Source organism: Vombatus ursinus, unplaced genomic scaffold, assembly GCF_900497805.2.
Source record: "Vombatus ursinus unplaced genomic scaffold, bare-nosed wombat genome assembly UNPS02006779.1, whole genome shotgun sequence".
Lineage (NCBI taxonomy): Eukaryota > Metazoa > Chordata > Mammalia > Diprotodontia > Vombatidae > Vombatus > Vombatus ursinus.
Window position 1 is genome coordinate 24,635,578 of NW_020946557.1, and position 19,862 is coordinate 24,655,439.

The 19,862-nt window shown below is 34.6% G+C and overlaps 1 protein-coding gene across 2 annotated transcripts in view; it reads left to right on the top strand.

Annotated features, from left to right (window-relative positions):
• ENPP1 (ectonucleotide pyrophosphatase/phosphodiesterase 1) overlaps positions 1 to 18,736 on the top strand; it is a 107,717-nt gene extending 88,981 nt beyond the window's left edge. For both annotated transcript variants that reach the window (XM_027848597.1, XM_027848598.1), the window contains 4 exons: positions 367 to 447; positions 1,501 to 1,633; positions 12,424 to 12,589; positions 16,607 to 18,736. In XM_027848597.1, the coding sequence (XP_027704398.1) occupies positions 367 to 447; positions 1,501 to 1,633; positions 12,424 to 12,589; positions 16,607 to 16,777 (551 nt within the window). In that variant the 3' untranslated portion in view covers positions 16,778 to 18,736. The remainder of the gene's footprint in view (positions 1 to 366; positions 448 to 1,500; positions 1,634 to 12,423; positions 12,590 to 16,606) is intronic.
• The last annotated feature ends 1,126 nt before the right edge of the window (positions 18,737 to 19,862 follow it).

Here is a 19,862-nt window from a genome sequence, read left to right on the forward strand (position 1 = left end):
TTTATGTGGATGATGCAACAAAGGAGTAATTTTTACTGATAAATATTGACAAAACTTCCTACTTGGCACTTACTTTAAAAAGTGTCTGCTTTTTCTGCCAAAACAGCAATGCGTTAATAGGGAGACCTTAAAAAATTCACAAGTATGTAATTTTATTTTATCTTTTTGAAGGAATGTGACTAAACAAAATCCTTAAACATTGAATTTCCCCAAGATTTCATACTATTCTGAGGAGACATTGTAGGTCTAGAATGATATTCAACTTAATCCCCCCCCGCCCCAATCTCTAAGAAGGTGAACTTTCCAACATTATTAAAAAGAACTTTTTTAATAAAATGTTCATATTATTTTTTTTCTTATTTGCAGAACTTACCAAAGGCACCAATAAGAGACATCATGAAGCCTTGCTTACCAGTAACATAATACCAATGTACCAGAGTTTTCAAGGTAAAAATGACCTAGCAGAAACTTTATTATTTGAATTCTTTTGCCGTAGTGACAAGTATAACTTATTTTACATGCTAGATATATTCCTGAAAAACTTTATTTTACACACTAATGGAACTTGAGGATTTATAGAACAAATTACAGGGGAAGTATTTGTTTCACAGATGTTTCACCATGGAGATAATAATGTTACCTTTAGGTAATGTGTTATGGTTCCAAATAACACCATGAATTCCCAGTTGACCCATACAATAGCTCTGAACAGCAGGTGGTACAGATATTTATCATCCTTATTTTACTGTTGAGGAAGTAGTCTCATTGAGGTTTGACCAAGATACCTTGTAACTCTAATTTTTATGCTCAGTAGAGCACATACACAAACAAATACACAGCAACAATCACATACCTGTGTATGCATGTATAGACATACACACTTGCAATATACTTATATACAATACACACAGAGCAACATGTACATATAATTTTTTTAGTTGTTTCAGTCATGTCTGAATCTTTGACCCTTTTTGGGGGAAGATTTCTTGGCAGAGATACTGGAGTGGTTTGCCATTTCCTTCTCCAGCTCATTTTATTTTTATTTTTATTTTTATTTTAGGCATTTGGGGTTAAGTGACTTACGCTGGGTCACAGAGCTAGTAAGTGTCAAGTGTTTGGTCTGAGGCCGGATTTGAACTCAGGTCCTCCTGACTTCAGGGCTGGTGATCTACCCACTGCACCACCTACCTGCCCCAAAAGTTTTTATTTTTTATTTTTTTCAGCTCATTTTACAGATGAGGAAAATGAGACCAACGGGGTTAAGTGACTTGCCCAGAGTCACTCAGCTAGTAAGTGTCTGAGGCCAGATATGAGCTCATGTCCCTGACTCCAGGCCCAGCTCTTTATCTACTGTGTCACCTAGATGCCCATTTGTATGATTTATATGCTATTTTATAGATGCCACAGTTGCTATTTTAAACTTACTATTTAAATTTCTTCCACATGACATTATTTTAACTTGTTCTTCCCAAATAACATTTTTTTCCCTCCTTGGTTTAGTCATATGGAATTACTTCCATAATATCCTACTCCCAAGGTATGCTGGAGAAAGGAATGGAGTCAATGTAGTCAGTGGGCCTGTGTTTGACTTGGATTACAATGGACTGTATGATACTCCAGAGATACGGAAACAGTAAGAACATGTTTCTTTCTTCATATCTGCTTTATACTTTCTTAAATCAGTAACAATAACAACTAACAAGTGATATTGCCAATATCTTTAATTGCTTTCCAGAATGGTTGTACTCTTTCTTAGGTCTACCAACCCTCTATGTACCTGTTTTCCCATAGAACCTCCAACATTTATCATTTTACTTTTTTGTCATCTTTGCCACTCTGAAAGCTGTGTGATGGAATCTTAGAATTGCTTTAATTTGTATTTCTTTAATTAGTAATGGTTTGTAGCCTTTAAAAAAATATAGCTACAGATAGTCTTTTTTTCCCCCCTTCAGAACTGTCTGCTCGTATCCTTGTACCTTTTATCTATTAGGAAATGGCTATTTTTCTTATAAATGTTTTTCCTCCTTCAATTAATTGTGAATTATGTTTTATGGTATACATAACTAGCTATTGGATTCTGTTTTTTTTTAACATCACAATTCCATAGACTCAAGAAGGTATAATTTCAACTTTTAAGCTCTTTTAATACTGACTGAACCTTATTGTTTCTCCAATTAAAAAAAATAGAAAATTTAGAGGCAAACATCTTAGCATGAACAAGTGGTTGAAAATAGGAAGTGCTCTGGAGGTTGAAGGCTTTCTAGCTGAGTCCTATAAGACTTTGGAGTAATACTTTTTTTTGTTTGTTTTATTGATGGACTTTGTTTTTACATTACAAACATTTACAGATTATTCTCACTTATATCTGGTCTCTTATAATAAAGTAAAATAGTTGAATAAAACTAAAAATATAGTGACTTCATCTGAAAGGGGGTGTGCAATATTTCACATATATAGCATCCTTCTGCCACCTATTTAAAAAATAATAGAAATCTATTTTATCTCCTTTCTACTCCCCACCCATTGCGAAAAAAGGAAAATGAAAACAAATTTCTTGTAACAAATATGTATAGTCAAGCAAAACACATTCCCTCAATAGCTTCATACAGAAATAGCTATGCCTCATTTTGCATCCTAAATCCATTGACTTTCTTATAGTGAGTGTATAGTTCATCATCAGTCCACTCGGATCATGAATGCTTTTTCTATCAATTGTAATTTTTACAGCTTTTAAAGTTGTTTGTTTTTCCAGTATTGTTGTTATTGTATACATTGGTCTCTTGGTTCTGCTTCTTTTTTAAAAGTCCTCAAAATTGTTTATTATAATATTGATGTAATAGTATAAATTATTCTGCTTTTGCTGACTTCATTCTGAATATCAATTTTGATCTTTTCTCTCTTTGAAATCATTTATTTCCTTATTTCATAACAGTACAATAGTATTCCATTATATCCATATACTACAACTTATTTAGCTATTCTTAAATTGTTACACATCCTCTTAGCTACTTTTTTTTCTTTTGGTCAGCAGAAAAAGAGGTAATAGAATATTTTTGTAGATATAGGACTTTTTCCTCTTTTTTTAAATCTCTTTTGGACATAGGCATAACTGTGTTCTAGCTGGGTCAAAGGATGCACATTATTTAGTAACTTTTTGTGTACAGTTCCACATTACTTTCCAGAATGGTTTTACCCTTTCATAGGTCTACTCATCTTCTATGTACCTGTTTTCCCACGGTTCCTCCAACATTTTTCATTTTACTTTATTTATCATCTTTGCTACTCTGGTGGTTGTGAGATGGAATCTTAGAACTGCTTTATTTTACATTCCTCTTATTATTAATGCTTAGCCTAGTGTTTTTTTTAATGGCTAGAGAATGTATTTTTTTCCACCCTTTAGAACTATTTGTTCATATCCTTATACCATTTATCAATTGGGGAATGGATATTTTTCTTTTTTTAAAAATTTAATTAAATTTTATTTTTTCCACTTAATAGTATTTTATTTTTTCCAATTACATGTAAAGATAGTTTTGAACATCCACGTTTATAAACTTTTATCATATTAAACATATTTCTACATTAGTCACTTTGTGAAAGAAGAATCAGAACACAAGGGAAAAACCAAGAGAAAGAAAAAAAGAAGACACATAGTATGCTTCCATCTGCATTCAGACTCCATAGTTCTTTCACTGGATGAGGATAGCATTTTTCATCATGAGTCTTTTGGAATTGCCTTCGAGCATTGCTTTGCTGAGAAGAGCTAAGTTTTTCAAAGTTGGTCATCCCACAATGTTGATGTTACTGTGTACAATGTTCTCCTGGTTCTGCTCACTGCACTCAGCATCAGTTCATATAAGTCTTTCCAGGCTTTTCTGAAGTCTGCCTGCTCAACATTTTTTATGACACAATAATATTAATGGATATTTTTCTTATAAATTTGAATCAGTTACCTATATATCTTGGAGATGAGACCTTTATCAGAGAAACTTGTTGCAGAGATTTTTTCCCCCTAGTTAACTTTTTTCCCTTTAATTTTGCCTTCAGTTTTGTTTATGTAGAGTCTTTTAAAATTTAATTTAATTTTAATTTTTCAGTGGGTATGAGAAAAAAACTGAATGAAAGGATATTAACATATTTTTAAAGGAGAATAAAAAATATTAAACTGGTGACTATTGATGTTGCTAAATATAGATGATAATATTGAATATTGGTTTTTGTTACAGGGATCTCATTGCAAAGTCCGACTAAAATAGCAGACTTTTACTATGTATACAAAGTGTTAAGGTTTGTCATAAAGGGGCAAGAAATAGCCAAATATTTGAATGTAAATCACGGGATATACCAAAGAAAGGAGATGAGATATTTCTATAGATGTGATCAAGAAAAAGAAGACCCAAAGCATAATTTTCTTTTTAAGACCTTGCAAAGATGTCAAAGGCTCTGCAAGCACTAGAGTGGTAATAGTATAAATAGAGAGAAAGTGATGGATGTAAAAAATGTTGCAGAGGTAGAAGTCATTTTGACTATTACATATACCCAAATTAACTACAAAGGACATATGAAGGAAGATACTGTCTGCATCCAGAGAAAGAACTGATAGAATGATTTTACATACATCCATACATCCATACATACATATTTGTCAAGTAGCCATCTCTGGGGCTGAGAGAGGGAAGGGAAAAGAAAAATAAAGTTACATGATAATTCTATTATATTTAAGAAGAATAGCAACTTTTACAGAATTGATTTGCAGTTTCATGTGTAATCATCTTTTTTTCCCTATTCTAACTATGTTATAGAAATATTTGTTTTATTTCTTAAGTTCAGAATGAAAAAAGAATAAGACATAGAAACTGACTGCATATAGAAAGTGATGTAGAAGTAAGGATCAGAGATGAATCTGCAGTTTTGAGTGTGGGTGATAAATATGGTGGTGATGCCATTAATGGAAAATTTTAAAAAACTTGAATCCAGAGAGTATATTGAACCAATGGATGAAAGCAATTCCTACAATTGCCTTAGCCTCCTCCAGGGAAAAACAAACAAACAAACAAACAAACAAAAAACAAAACCAACCAACAACAAACAAAACATTGAGCAAAAATATATCAAGAAGTTCATTGTGGCTATACATATATTAAGAAACACAATTGCTATTCAGAAATCAAAATTAAATGGCAAGAACATATTTAAAGCCATTAACAGGTATGTGATACCAGTGTTAATGCACACTTTTAGAATTTTAAAATGCCTTACAACAGATTGAAAAGTACCCTAACAAATCTTATTCAATATCAACCAAACATAGGGCCCATCATCCTAAAGCCATATGGGAAACTAAATATATTCATTCCAGAAAAGAAGACTTTCTTAAATCACATGACAAACCCATCAGAAATGTAAAGAAATGCTTTTGGAATAAGCACAAATCAACTTACTGAACAATAGTGAAAGGTGCTTACAAGTATGCATCATTGAATTTGTTCAGTGTAATTGAAAGTGGCTTTACTCTCTATGGAGCCTATTAAGTGATTGAGATCCAAGATTGTCATCAAAAGGCCCTTTGGCATTAATTCAGTCAATATCAATATGTCAACAGAGGAGTATTGAACAAATTCTGAGTCATGTGGATTTGTTTGTGGAAGTAAATGTAGCAATGTTATGGTGGCAATTCAAAACTGGTTTATTGCTACCAGAAACTACATAAGGAACTACCTTAAAGAATCTGGATTTAGTGATAGATGTATTTTATTCAAGGAAACAGTGGAAACAGCCCAACACATCATTATAGCCCAACAATCACCAAACATTTAATGCCTATTCAATACTTAGAAAGTCATAATCTGATGGCTAGAAATATTCATCAGAAGTCTTTCATGGACTGACAAACAACAAATCCATTAAAAAAATAAAGACTTTAAAATATCCCTGAAGAACTCAGCTCATAAACTATTGGAACTATATGGATCAATTAACCCATATGGAACTATTGCTCACTACAGCCAAGGGAATAAACATTGATTCATACAAATTTAAAAACAATATTCTTAATAGCTGTCACCATCACAAATACTAATAATCTCTAAGCTACACAGAATGAAAAGCTTACAAAATACCAATACTTGACTAACCTGACTAAAGAGATCAAAATTATGTGGGAACAGGATAAGGTATGCTCTTGGGTTTGTACCAAGAATGCTTTCAGTGAGCCACAGAAGATTAACTTATATCCCAATGTTAATCAAGAGAAATTAATTTATCTCTGCAACAGTCTATAGAACATTGAATATAAAGGAATGATAGCAGAATAACATTTTGTCATAGTACTGTTTCTATCTGTACCTCATCAAAAAAAAATAAGGATGAGATAATTATAGTATACACACACATATATGTACATATATGTGTATATATAATAAATACATATGTGTGTATATGTGTATGTGTGTGCATATATACATATACATACATATATATATATATATATATAAAATTATCTCCAATTTCCTAATAATGAGAGCTGTCTAAAAGTAGAATGGACTGTCTTAGAAAATAGTATGTTTTCCCTCATGTGGTTCAATCTATTTGTTATTAATTCCAGAGATAGCAAGTATATGGGTGTTCATTAGGGAAAAAACTGAAAGAGGAATTCTTTCTGGCTCTCTCTCCTCCTGGAGGCTTAGTCCTAGCTTTGTTGTTTTTGTTTTAAAAACAGAGAATTATAACTCTGCCATAATAATAGAGCCCTGAATGCCACCACAATCTGATACTGGTACCTGGCTTGAAGATCATTTGGCAGGAGTGTAAGTGTTCACCAAATTGAACCTCTAGGGTGTGTGTGTGTGTGTGTATGTGTGTGCATCTTATATGACCTAGCCTTGATACAAAAGGCAATAAATAGGAAAACAGCCCTCTAAACCTTCCCATGTTTCTTTATTTCTTGTAGCACAACAGCATTATATTACATTTATGTACCACAAGTTGTTGTCATTACCTAATTGATGGATACCTCCCAAGTTTCTAGTTTTTGTTACTACCAAAAGAGCTGATATATATATCTATATCTGTATCATCTATATGTATATCTTTTCCTCTTTCCTACATGTTGGGGTCCAGGCTTATTCATGGTAGTATTGTTGGGTTAAAGATTATACATGGTTTAGTAACTGTTTGGGCATTGTTCCAAACTGTTTTACATTACTAGACTAATTCACAGCTCTAACAGTGCATCAATGTGCTTGTTTTCCTATAGTCCCTCTGGCATTTGTCATTTTGTGTTTTTGTTGTATAGGCCAGTCTGATGGGTGTGAGGTGGTACCTCAGAGTTGTTTTAATTTGCATTTTTCTAATTGTTAATGATTGGGGGCATTTTTTAATATGGCCATAGATAGCTTGGATTTCTTCCATTGAAAACTGCCTGTTCATATCCTTTGACTACTTATCAATTGAGGAATGAGTCTTGTACATCTATTCCTATATTTTGGAAATAAGACCTTTAGTAAAGAAATTCACTGCCAAGATTTTTTGTTCCCCACTTTCTCTCTACTTAGACTATCACCACTCTAGTGCTTGTAGAGCCTTTGATATCTTTGCAAGGTCTTAAAAAGAAAACTACGCTTTGGGTCTTCTTTTTCTTGATCATATCTATAGAAACATCTCATCGTCTTGGTATATCCTGTGATTTAGATTCAAATATTTGGCTATTTCTTGCCATACTGATTTGTTTGTGCAAAAACTTTTAAATTTATGTATTTTATCTATCCTATTTCCGTATTTCCCCCCCTTTCTTTGCTCCCTCCTTCCTTTTTATGTAGAAAAATTGGGGCATAGAATGAAAATGTGCTTAGCACCAATGTTCTATGTTTGTTACAAACACCTTCCACCTCCTCTACCCTCTTCTTTCCCCTTCACCTAGATCTCAATCACTGGTTATTAGCCTTTGTCTCTTTTAAACCTCTCTTCACCATTATCCTTCTGAATTTAGAGTTTATTTTGCTTGTGACTCGTTCTTCCTTGAATCTGCTCTCTATCTTATTCCCTCCTCTCCTCTTATTTCCCTGTTGAGGGGTGTGTGTGTGTGTGTGTGTGTGTGTGTGTGTGTGTGTGTATGTGTGTGTATATGTGTGTTTATGTATGTTTGACCATTGTTTCACAGTTTAGATGAAAACAAAGTGATGGCTGTTCCCCTAACCTCTTCATTTATATAGTGAGAGAAATTATTATTTTTCTATTATATTAATAACCAAGTTAGGATTGAGTTGATTAATTACCCAGAAACTCTGTCTTGTGCTTTTCATTCATCTCAATAGACTTATTACTTGTGTCTCTCCCCCTCTCATTATGTGAGATAAGTACTCCCATTCCTTTGCTTTTATTCCTTAATGTATTGTTTCCTGCCTCCCCCCCTCCCCTTTCCTTTTTTCTTTTAAGGTAACCAAAACATAACAAAAATCACTTCCAGGTTCTCTACCTTATTTTACACTTATGAATCCTTATGATATTTCACATTTATGGAATTCTTGTATAACCTGTTTCTCCATATTCAAATACAAACATTCCATCCTCATAAATCCCCCCCCCCCAATTATTTGTATTTACCTTTTTTCTGTTTTTGAAATATAATATCCAGGCTCCCCATTCTTTTCTTATTCTTTTCTCTATTCCTCTCCTTTCATTTATACTATCGTTAAAAAAAATTCTTTCATTTCTTTAGGAATTCTAATCAATCTCGGCAAGCTGTATTTTTTATTGAAGCTTTGCATGTAAGTTTTTTAGAATTATTGTCCTCTTTGGGGTTGTTCCAGCAATCCATCCTGGGCAACCTGACTTTGTTGGTCAATATAGGAGAAAGAGGGGCCAAGTCTGCAATCTTGGCCAAGTCTTGCAATTCTCTGGAATATATTCTCTTCACTTGTAACATGGGCAAGAACTGAGTGCTTAGTTTGTTTACCCTAGCTTGTGGGTCCAGTTACTTTGTCTCTGGAGTCTGAACACTAAGTCAGTGATCCTGATCTGCTGTTGTTCCAGAGCTCCTACCTTGGTCACTTCCCTTAACCTGAAAGTATACCCATAAATTCTTGCTTATTCCTACAAATTGCAGGCAGATAAGAAGTATATATAGTCTGTGAAATCTTTTACTCCAAAAATCAACTTCAATATCTTAGTAGACAGGCCTGGATATAGGTCTAAGCAAAGAACATGGGAGACTGTTTACTTCATGCATATCTCACAGCTCAAAGAGGTTTTCCATCAACACTGCCCCACCAAATAATATCTTTGAAATCTGGAGAGGAATTTTGGGGAGTAGGAATCCTATAACGTCCCTATCAGAGCTAGAAGGCAGTGAGGAAGAAGACTGACCTCTAAAGAAGAACAGGAAGATTGTGTAAGACAAACTCCTTTTATTTACACTTTTGTTGATTCTTGTGTCTTAGTTCATGTGGCTATCCCTAGCTTGAAACCTCTATTTTGGTACTAGTTGCCACCTTGTTCTTTGGACTTTGGTCTTCTTGCTCCTGACTTGACCTGGCTTCTGGTTTATCTTCTGTGGTGCTTTCTTTCCTTTTTTCATGAAAGGACTTCACCCTCGGGCCCAGTTCTAATCACTCGCATATGTGGTCCGCTCCCTATAATCCAACAGCATCAGAAATCATGATGACAGTAAAAGAAGGTTCAGAAGGAGAGGTTTTGAAAGGCAAAATTTTATAATTAGGGAAATTTAAAAGTCCAGTAGACTTTTCCTTATGTTAGACTAACTTTTCAAAGTAAAGAGGTGATTTATTTTCCAGACATTCACTCCTACCTTTTATTGTTTTCTTTAAAGACAAGCACATATTTTTCTTTAATTTCAGGTGATAACTGATGAAGTATACTAGAAAGTAAATGGTGTTATATAAATTTGGAAGCACTGAATTTTTAGATTAGGAAAGTCACGAGAATTACTTTTGACTGAAAAACAGTTTGTAATCCTGAGGCTAGTTAAAAATTAATTTAAAAAAATCATGATAGATACATGTAACTAACACATGGAAATCTGTGTTTGAGCTAATGATTAATTATGGTAGAAATCTGAAAATGAAGCCCTTTCTCTTAACAGCAAAAAAAAAAAACCAAAGGGGAAAATCAGTGAGAATTTTCAGCATGCACTTTTGATGGGAAAAAAAGGAAAGAAGGAATAAATAAATAAAAATAAAGGAAATTGGCTAATTTATTTTGCATGACTATACATATGTGTAATGGGCTTTGTTCTTGCCTTCTCAATAGGTGGGGGAGGGGAAAAGAGAAGAAAAAATTTGGAACTGGAAATAAAATAAAATTGAATTAAATAAAAGAACCATGATCTTGGGCATAAAGATTTTTATGAAGCATAAACATAGTAGGTATAAGAAAAGGGAATAAATATTTGAATGCTTTGTTTCTTTTGCTTTATGTGGAAGTAAGTATATAAATCTATGTAGGATAAATACTTTTTATAACAATCTATGAGTTTCAAATAAAATTATAGATATGGAAGTGTTCTGAAAAATATAAAATCCAATGTAAATATAAAGCTTTTGTTTAGTATTATTTATTTTGACTGAGTAGGAAACTATAAGGAAATTAGAGGTTTTAAATTAAAACCAAAAGGCATGAGAGCCAGAAAGATTTGGATTAAAGTCTCACTTCTGACACATACTTGAGGTAAGTCGCCCAACTGCCCAATACTCTAGACAACTCTCTAAGACTAAGTGTCAGAGCAGGTGTTACTTACATTGGTACATTTGATTGTAGTGTATTCATTTTCTGTCCTTTTCCATCAAGAAGGAAAAATTTCCCTTATTTTCCATTTTTGTTTTGTATTAAGCAGGCATTATCACTTTGGATTGAATCCCAATGTTTCTATTCTACTAGTGAGTACACTTCACACGTCTATGATTCTGGTCTTAATTTTTCTTTTTAAAAAATTAATTCCTCATTAAAAACTTAAAAGCCATCAACAAGCCTGATTTAGGTACATAAAGAAGAAAAAAAGATCATTGCTTATAAAACCATGTCTTTTCTATAGAGGCCAGGTTGCATTTTGTGTGAGTGTTCTGAATACACTTATAACTGGATTTTAGTATTTTTGGAATTTTATGATTAGAAAATGAAATTCACATGCATTTCTCAAACCACCTTTGGCTAGAGTATACAGGGTATGTGGCATTTCCTCATGGAGTTTTCCTTCCTAGTCTTGAAGTGTCTTCTCTAATACCCCACCAAGTGTTCAGCTGACTTGTGCTTGAATATTTGCAGCAAAGAGAGAAGGGAACTCCCTACTTAGACAGCTTTCATGTATGAAGTTCTTCCTTCATAAGCTTAAGTATGCTTTTGGTGACTTAGAATATTTTTATTAGATTATTAGCTTGTGTTTTAATTTGGTGCATGATAGCTCTAGAATATCTACCTAGGGAAATGGAAGGGGATTTTTTTCTAGGTTCCACAGATATAATCTATGTCTATAGTTTTGATATAGTCTGTGTGGATACTCCCTCCCATGAGACAGATCACAGATCACCCCTTCCCACCCATCCTGTGTGACTTGTCTATTATTTCCTACAAATCTGCCTCAAAGGGTCAGCCCAACTTGCTGAGAGCCTTCTTCCAAATCTCTTGATGTCACCTGGATGCTGCTGCCAATATAATCTGAAGATTTTTTATTGTCTACAAACATATGATAGTCAATGCAGCATACTTATATAGAGAATAAAATCCTTCAGATTATGTTGATTTAGACCATCTGCTAATCATAAATTTTTTTGTTGTTATGGCATAGCACTCTCAGTCAGTCACCAGGCATATATTAAGCAACTATTATATGTCAGGCTCTGCGCTAAGCACTAGGGATACAAATCTGACTAGAAACTCAGCTCCTGCCCTCACAAAGCTTATATTTTAATGGGAGGCTATACCATATAAGAGAAAGCTGAAAACACAGGTATGGTGGTGGAGGTGCAGATGAGGGTACCCAACTTGGGAGCATAATACAGGTAATCTTGAGTGCAGCCAGAAGAGGAATGACGCTTTGGTTTTCCTGTATACCTTACTTGCATGGAAGTTCTGGGGGGAGCCATCCAATCAGAAGGAGGCCATAGGAGTGAGTGAAGAATTTCTAATGTCTGAACTCTGGGGCTAGAGTGAGCTTCAGGATGAACTGCTGGAACCTAGTGGAGGAAGTCCAGAATACATCTTGGAGAGGAATGAGAAGACCTACCATATTGGAAAATTGTTACTTTTTGTTTTTTATGCAAAGGTTGTCAAAGTGGCTCATGTGCTTCAGGATGTGAGTTTAGGTAGACTTTACAAGCATACTCCACTGAACTCAGGCACAACAATAAAGAAGAATGTATTTCTTCTCTCCTAAGGAAACACAGCCTTTTCTATTTATTTATTTTTATGCAGAAACAGCAAACTCATCAATAATCAAGAAGTCCTGATACCCACTCACTACTTCATTGTGTTAACAAGTTGCAAAAATAAAACCCAGACTCCCTGGCGGTGTGAGAATTCTTTAGAGACCCTCGCTTTTATTGTCCCTCACAGGACAGACAACAGTGAAAGTTGTACTGTAAGTATACTTGGTTGCTTAAATATTACATATGAATAATTATGTACAGCCCTGGGTCTAGGTGATCACTGCAGAAGGAAGTAATAGGTAGATTTTGATTGTTATTTAAAGATGGTATCCTTATAGCCAGCTAGGAAACCATCCACATATCCCAAGTTCAAGGTACAAAAATGAGACTTCAATGTGCAAAATTCAGTAAGCAGGATAGCTTAAATGTTGAATCCCAGAAACACTTGAAGTATTTTTTTACCCTTTTAAAAATATGTATTTTTCATTTCAACATTGTCATGTCAACTAATTATAATTTTAAAATTACATTGTAAATGAACTTTCTGTCTGATTCTTATAAAATATAGATCGTTGTTCTTCTACTTCCTTTTTCTCTTGATTGAGTATTTGAAACTTTTTGTGAGTGTCATCTTACTTTTTAAACACTAAATCTGAATAATTTAAATCTTTTAGACCTGAAATGGTACTGTAGAGTCTCTCTGTTCTGATCTCCCTTCCAGTGTAGAAATGTCTTCTATAATATTCTGCCACAAATTCATCTGGCCTATGCTTTAATATTTACATTTGAATGAGGGAGGGGGAGATCCCTATTTAGACAGCTCTAATTTATGATGAGATGAATAGATAGTGTCATGAAAGCAATGAACATGGACTTGGACAGACTCTGGAAGATAGCAGAGAATAGAAGGGCCTAGAGTGCTATGGTCCATGGGGTCACAAAGAGTCAGACACAGCTGAATGACTGAACAACACCACCACAATTTATGAAGTTCTTCCTTATATTGAGCCTCGATCTGCTTCCCTATATTTTTGACCCACTAATTCTGGTTCTGAGGTCTGGAACCATAAAGAGATTGCTATCTTATGGGTCTTTATATGATGTTTGCATCCAGCAATGGCTGCATACTGTCTATGAGAGTCTATGAGTCTATAATAGGTGTCTTTTATGTAACTTTATGGATTACTTGATCCATTCTCCTGACAACCACGAAGTAGGTACCTTCCTTTTCTACCATTCTTCAGGGGACTATATTCAAACTGCTGTATTGCTTCAGTCCCTGTCATCTCTTCCCATTTCTATCACTGGAACTTCTTCTCACCAAGTTGTCTATCTTTGTTTTGATGATGATAATGATGATAGCTAACTTTTTATAGCATCTATTATATGCTGGGCACTGTGCTTTATAAATATTACCTCATTTGATCCTCACAACAACCTTGGGAGGTAGGTATTATTATTATCTTCATTTTGCAGTAGAGGAAACTGAGGCAATCAGAAGTTAAGTGTCCTATCCATCTAGAAAGTATCTGAGCCCAGATTTTGAACTCACGTCTTCCTGAGTCCAATCCTGGAGCTCTCTCTACTGTGCTACCTAGCTGCCCTAACTAAGTGAAGTCTTACCTTGTTCATGGACCTAATGAAGATAATAAGTACACATATATTTATATATATACATATATATACATGTATGCCTATATTTACATATGTACACAAATATATGTGTATAGACATGCGCACACTATATATAAATAAGATGTATGTACACCTAGTTATATATGTATGTAGGGACACATTTTTGCATGTACATACTCACTTTTTATTTATATGTATATATTTTTATATTTACTGGGTTCTCTAGTAGAGTGTAAACTCATCAAGAGTAGGGCTTGTTTCATTATTTGTACCTGTGTATCCAGAATCTAGTACAGTGCCTGGTGCATTGTATTAATAAATACTTTTTGATTGATTGAACTGTTAGAAAACTATTGCAGTATTCCAGGTAAATACTAATGAAGCCTATACTGGGGTGGTGTGAGTGGGCAAAAAGATATTTTAGAAGTGGCAGAACTTTACTAATTGGATATAAGAAATAAGAAAAAGGGAAACATCAGAGATAATACCAAGGCTTCAAACATGGGGGATTAGATGATTCTATGGAAAGTAAGAGTGAGGTCAGAAGTCATAAGAAGAACAAATTTAGGGAAAAGAAAAGAAACTTAGTTTTGTATGTGTAGAGTTAAAAGTTTCTGCTGATACCCCAAAGAAAGAGGGAAAAGACCCATTAATACAAAAATGTTTATAGTAGTATTTTTTTTTTTTGTAACAAAGAACAGGAAACAAAGTAGGCACCCATCAATTGGAGAATAACTGACAAATTATGGCATAGGAAAATAATAGAATGTTAGTGCAACTTAAATAATAATAAAAAATCAGATTATATGTATAAATGTATTCATATATGTGTATATCATATATGCTAATATATTTATACATGTATGAGGGATGAGATAGAAAACCAGATTGTAAAGAGTTGAGGAGAGGAAATGTAAACAGTGAGTGTAGACAACTTTTTCAAGGAGTTTGGCTGAGAAATAGAGAAGAGATTTAGAATGAAAGCTTGAGGGAATGATAGATTCCAGTGAGGTTTTTTTTTTTAAGTAGAGAGGAGAGATTTCTAATTCCTTCTTTTCTCCCTCCAGTCAAGCCTCATAAGACTCTTAAGACTTATTTTTTCTTATGCAAAGTCTGGTTATGATTCTCCTTTGCTCAAAACCCTTCAATGGGTGCATTCCTGTTGCTTAATGAGTAGTTGGTCTTGAAGTCTGGATCCTTTATAGTCCTATATTTTCCCACTTTTATCTCATACATTTTCCCTTCAAATACTCTCCACTTTGGCCTGATTGCCTACTGACTATCCTTCAAGCATGTGCCAATGTTTACACTGATCTCTATCCCTAGAAAGCCCTATCTTGCCACCTCCATTTTTGGAATTTTTAATCATCTTTTAAATGTAGAGGATTCCTGATTTTGGAACTCTTGGCATGGGAACTTGCCCCACCAATGAAAGGAAGCCATCTGTGACTTGGTAAATAAGTTTTAGGGATTTGTCTGATACACACAGCTGAAATGACTTGTCTCAAGTCACATGGTTAGTTAGTCAGAGATGGTATTTGAACCTAGATTTTATTAACTCCAGTCTCAGAACTCTAGTCACTATACTACACTGTCATCCTTTAAAGCCCAAATCAAATATTACCTCCTAATTAAGTTTTCTTTGATCCTCCCCTGTTGTCCCCCAAGTCAACAATGATTTTTCTTCCCTTAGACCTCACATAGTATTTTTGAAATCTCCTTTTAATGTTTCATTTTGTGCTATAGTTATTTGTGTATGTCTATATGTGTCTTATACCATAAGTACCTTGAGTTCAGGAACCATGTCATATATAAACGTTGTATTTCTCCCATTGATAAGCAGAGGGCTGATACCACAATAGGCATTTTAGAGGTTAGAATCATAGGATCTTAAAGTTAAGAGGGACTTCAGAAGTCATAGGATTTAGAAATAAGGGATAAGGATTCCTCTACTCTTACTCTCTCATTTTACAGATAAAGAAACTGAGGCCCAGCAAGGTTAAATTACTTGTCCAAGGTAACATAGATCATCCAATCCAACCCCTCAGTTAGGACAGATGACCATTTATTTATTGCCAGTAATTTGCTAACAAATATTTGTTGTATTTGAGTTGAATTGATTCTGTGTCTCATGTTTATTGTCCTTTTTATACATCAATCAATCAACATTTTATCAAGCGCCGCCTATATGAAATATGTATGCTATATATTAGATTGCTACCTTCTTGAGGGCAAAGGACAATGTTAAACTGATTTTAGGACCACCAAAACATAGATTTAGAGCTAAAAGGAACCTTCTAAGTCATCTAGTACAAACCATTTTACAGTTGGAAAAACTGAGTTCCAGAGAGTTTGTCTAAGGTCACGTGAGTAATAAGTGGTAGAACCAGAATTTGAATCCAGTTCCTCTAACTCCAAATCTAAGACTCTTTCCACTGCTCCACACTGCCTCTTATAACCTTCCCTTATAATGCCATGTAAGCATAGGTGCTTGGGAGTTGGTCACACCAAATAATAAGTTGGAGTGCTCTACAAGTATGTTTTATTTGCACCATTCTTTTGGTTCTCCTTTGATTATTTATTTGCTTCAACAGCGTGGAAAGCAGGAATCCTTGTGGGTGGAAGAGCTGCTGAGGCTTCATAGAGCCCGGGTCACCGATGTTGAACTTATCACAGGACTAAGCTTCTATCAAGACAGAAAGGAGCCAATCTCAGACATTTTGAAGCTGAAAACATATTTGCCAATATTTAATCAAGAAGAATGATTTCTTTTTCCTGCCATGTTTCTTTGTGAGAGAACTTTAAATTTCACGGAAAAAAAAGTGTTATATAGAGTTCTATTCCCAGTGCACTATATATTAGCATGTTGATTGGAAACATTCAGCCAAAAGCAGAATTGGGAATTGTCCATGTGACACTCATATCTCAGGGAAACTCGCTGGACTAAGCACAACATTAGGAAGGAGCTCCTAATGTCTTACACATGTATGAATATGTAAGAAGAGTATGCATTGTTCCAGTCCTGGGGATAAAGCCAAAGGAGATGTAGCAGTGCTTTTCCTTTTTTCTTTGTCTTGGGAGAAGAACAAGTAAATTAAAAAAATCTTCTGGAAGTCAGATGTTAATTCTTTTGATGATTAATGTGCTCACGTAGAGTCTGTGGAAATGAGACTAAAGAGTGGTTTTTCGACATTCCACAATGCATCAGCATGTTAACAAAAGTTAAAAAGATTATATTATTTTGCTTCTAACTTGGAGGTTTCTTTATTTTTTAATTGTATAAAGTAAATAAGAGCAAAAAAGAAGTTACTCATGTACTTCCTACAAAAACAAATCCAAATCTTGGGAGTCAACTTATTAGAGTGGAGAGAGGACTGATCTTGGAGTCAGAAATCAATCCAGCAGAAAGACTAAGGTTCAGGTCCTTCCTTTGACACATCTCAGCTGTGTGACCATGGCTAAGTCATTTGCAGTGCCCTGGGCAACTTTCTAAGACTGAATTCCAGACAAAATGCTGATGTACTCTGGTGGAGGAAGTTTCCTCAACAGGATTTCCTCACACTTGTGGAATCCCAAGGACCCTTACAGACTCACTAAATAAATCCCATGTGGTCCTTCCTCAGTTTGAATGACTTTAATAAGTTATTGTTTGTGGAAAGACCTACAAGTCAATCATGCCTATTTATTGTAGAAGTTTATTGTGGGGTTAATTAACTTCATATCTTTGATTTGTTCAAAGAGGAACCCCATTTGTCTTCTAGTTCAGTACTACTGAACTGAGACATTGGAAATAAAAATTCCTTTTGTGTTCTAAGTGATCATTTTAAACTGTGATGTGAGCTAGCATCATTAGGATACATCAAATTTCACTGAAGCATACATAGAACTCCCCAGTAAGGACAATAAGATTTGTGTAGTTAACTTATTCTAGCCATATCAGGTAAGGGAAAGCAGGCAGAAACCTTAGTGGTTGGAAATGTACTTGTGCAGCTTCTAAGAGTTCAGTTGGCTTATTATAGCTACTGAATATGTATTTTTTGTACACAACAGTGGCACTACTATCTCCACCATTTGTAGCTGTGAGTGGTTGTGTCAGTAATGGTGATGGGTCTCAAGATACTATCCCCATCTCTCTCAAGCTCCTTATGGAACAAGAGACAATACAATGAACATTATTTTCTCAGGACTTAAGCTATATTCCCTGGTCCCAAATCAGAAACCTTTGGTGAGGCTGTACTACCTTTTGGAACACCTAGCACACTATTTTATCATTCCTTCAGTCCACTATATATTTTTATTTTCTCATTCTGTGATGTGGCCTGTTGACAGATGGCCACAAAGAATCCATGTGGCTCTCAAAGGTACTCAGTTTGTGACTTGACAGTAGCTTAATTACTTGGAGAATCTGGCTCATTTACTTATATTTATTCTTTAAAAGAACACACACACACATGCGTGACTTCACTCAACTATTGTGGAGTCTATTAGAAAAGCTTAGCTAAGTATATAGATCTCTTTATCATTGTGCTATTGTGTCACTGGGATGCCAGGATGGCTTGTCCCTCATACACATAGCTTCTCCTCACACTCCCATTTTCTGCCCCTGGCATTATTCAATAGTGTCAAACAGACCAATTTGTTGTAACGCGTCACTACTTTGTTCTTCCTGCTTTGTAATATCAAATTCATTTTTTAAAAAAATAAATCTACATGTAATACAAACATTTTGTTGACTCTTCCCCCATCCCCAACATTTATATAATGCTTAATTTTTTTTTAAAGACTGATTTTCTCCAACTTACCCCTGCTGGAAATGCAGAGGCTACTCACTAGCTCTGTCCTAGCACTGAATGGCAAAGGGGCTTTGACTTGCTCCATGTCCAATCTATATTGGTTCACCTGTCCTTAGGCAGTCTGGTGATTTCTCATTTCTAGAGGTTCACCATATTGGGGCCTGAATTAGTGCTGGCACTCTATTAGCATAGTCTACAGCAACTCAGAACTGCCTAGCTCAAACTATCTGCCAACATCAACCTCTCTGGTAGCTGTGATTGCAGGCATGTGCCACCATGGTGGGTTTTCATTTTATTTCTTTCTTTTTTAAAAATAGCTTTTATTTTAATCTTTTGTTTTTGCATCCCTAGATTTTCCCTGTATCCTTTCTCTTCCCACTCCAATGAAATCATGCCTCATGACACAAAAGTTTTTTGAAAAAAGACAAAAGACTAAGAAGAGGAAAAAAAAATTCAGCAAAACTGATCAATATAATTGTTATATGCAATGCTTCGCTATAAACCCCTCCTCCCACTTCTACAAAGGAGTAGGGGTAGGTGTCTTTTTATATTGTTTCTTTGGAGTAAATTTATAATTTTGCAACATCATTCCTTTTTTGATTTTTTTTAATGGTTCTTTCCATTTACATTGTTGTAGTCAATATGCATGTTGTTTTTCTAGCTTTCTTACATTATTTTGCATCAACTTATGTAATCTATTGACTCTTTAAAAAAAAAAGGAGGTGGGAACATATCTTCAGTAATGTTAACTCTACATTTGGATTTAGTCCTGGAGAAAATTTATTGTTGATGATGTTGTTTATAAGGGTTGTTCCTTTAAAAAGTAAATCATGTGTCTCATCTATCAAAATCATATAACCAATCATCTCCTGCATTAGAACTGTGAATATCCATGGCTTTGCTCTCTAGCCACCAACTTAAATTGTATTAAATTGATGAGGGGATCTGGAAGGTATTTTGCAGAGAAATATGCTTATTCCACTTTCTCCAGTAAAAATGGTATTCTGCTTATTAGACCAGGTACCTTTTTGGTTAACTCCTATGCTTACTATGGTGA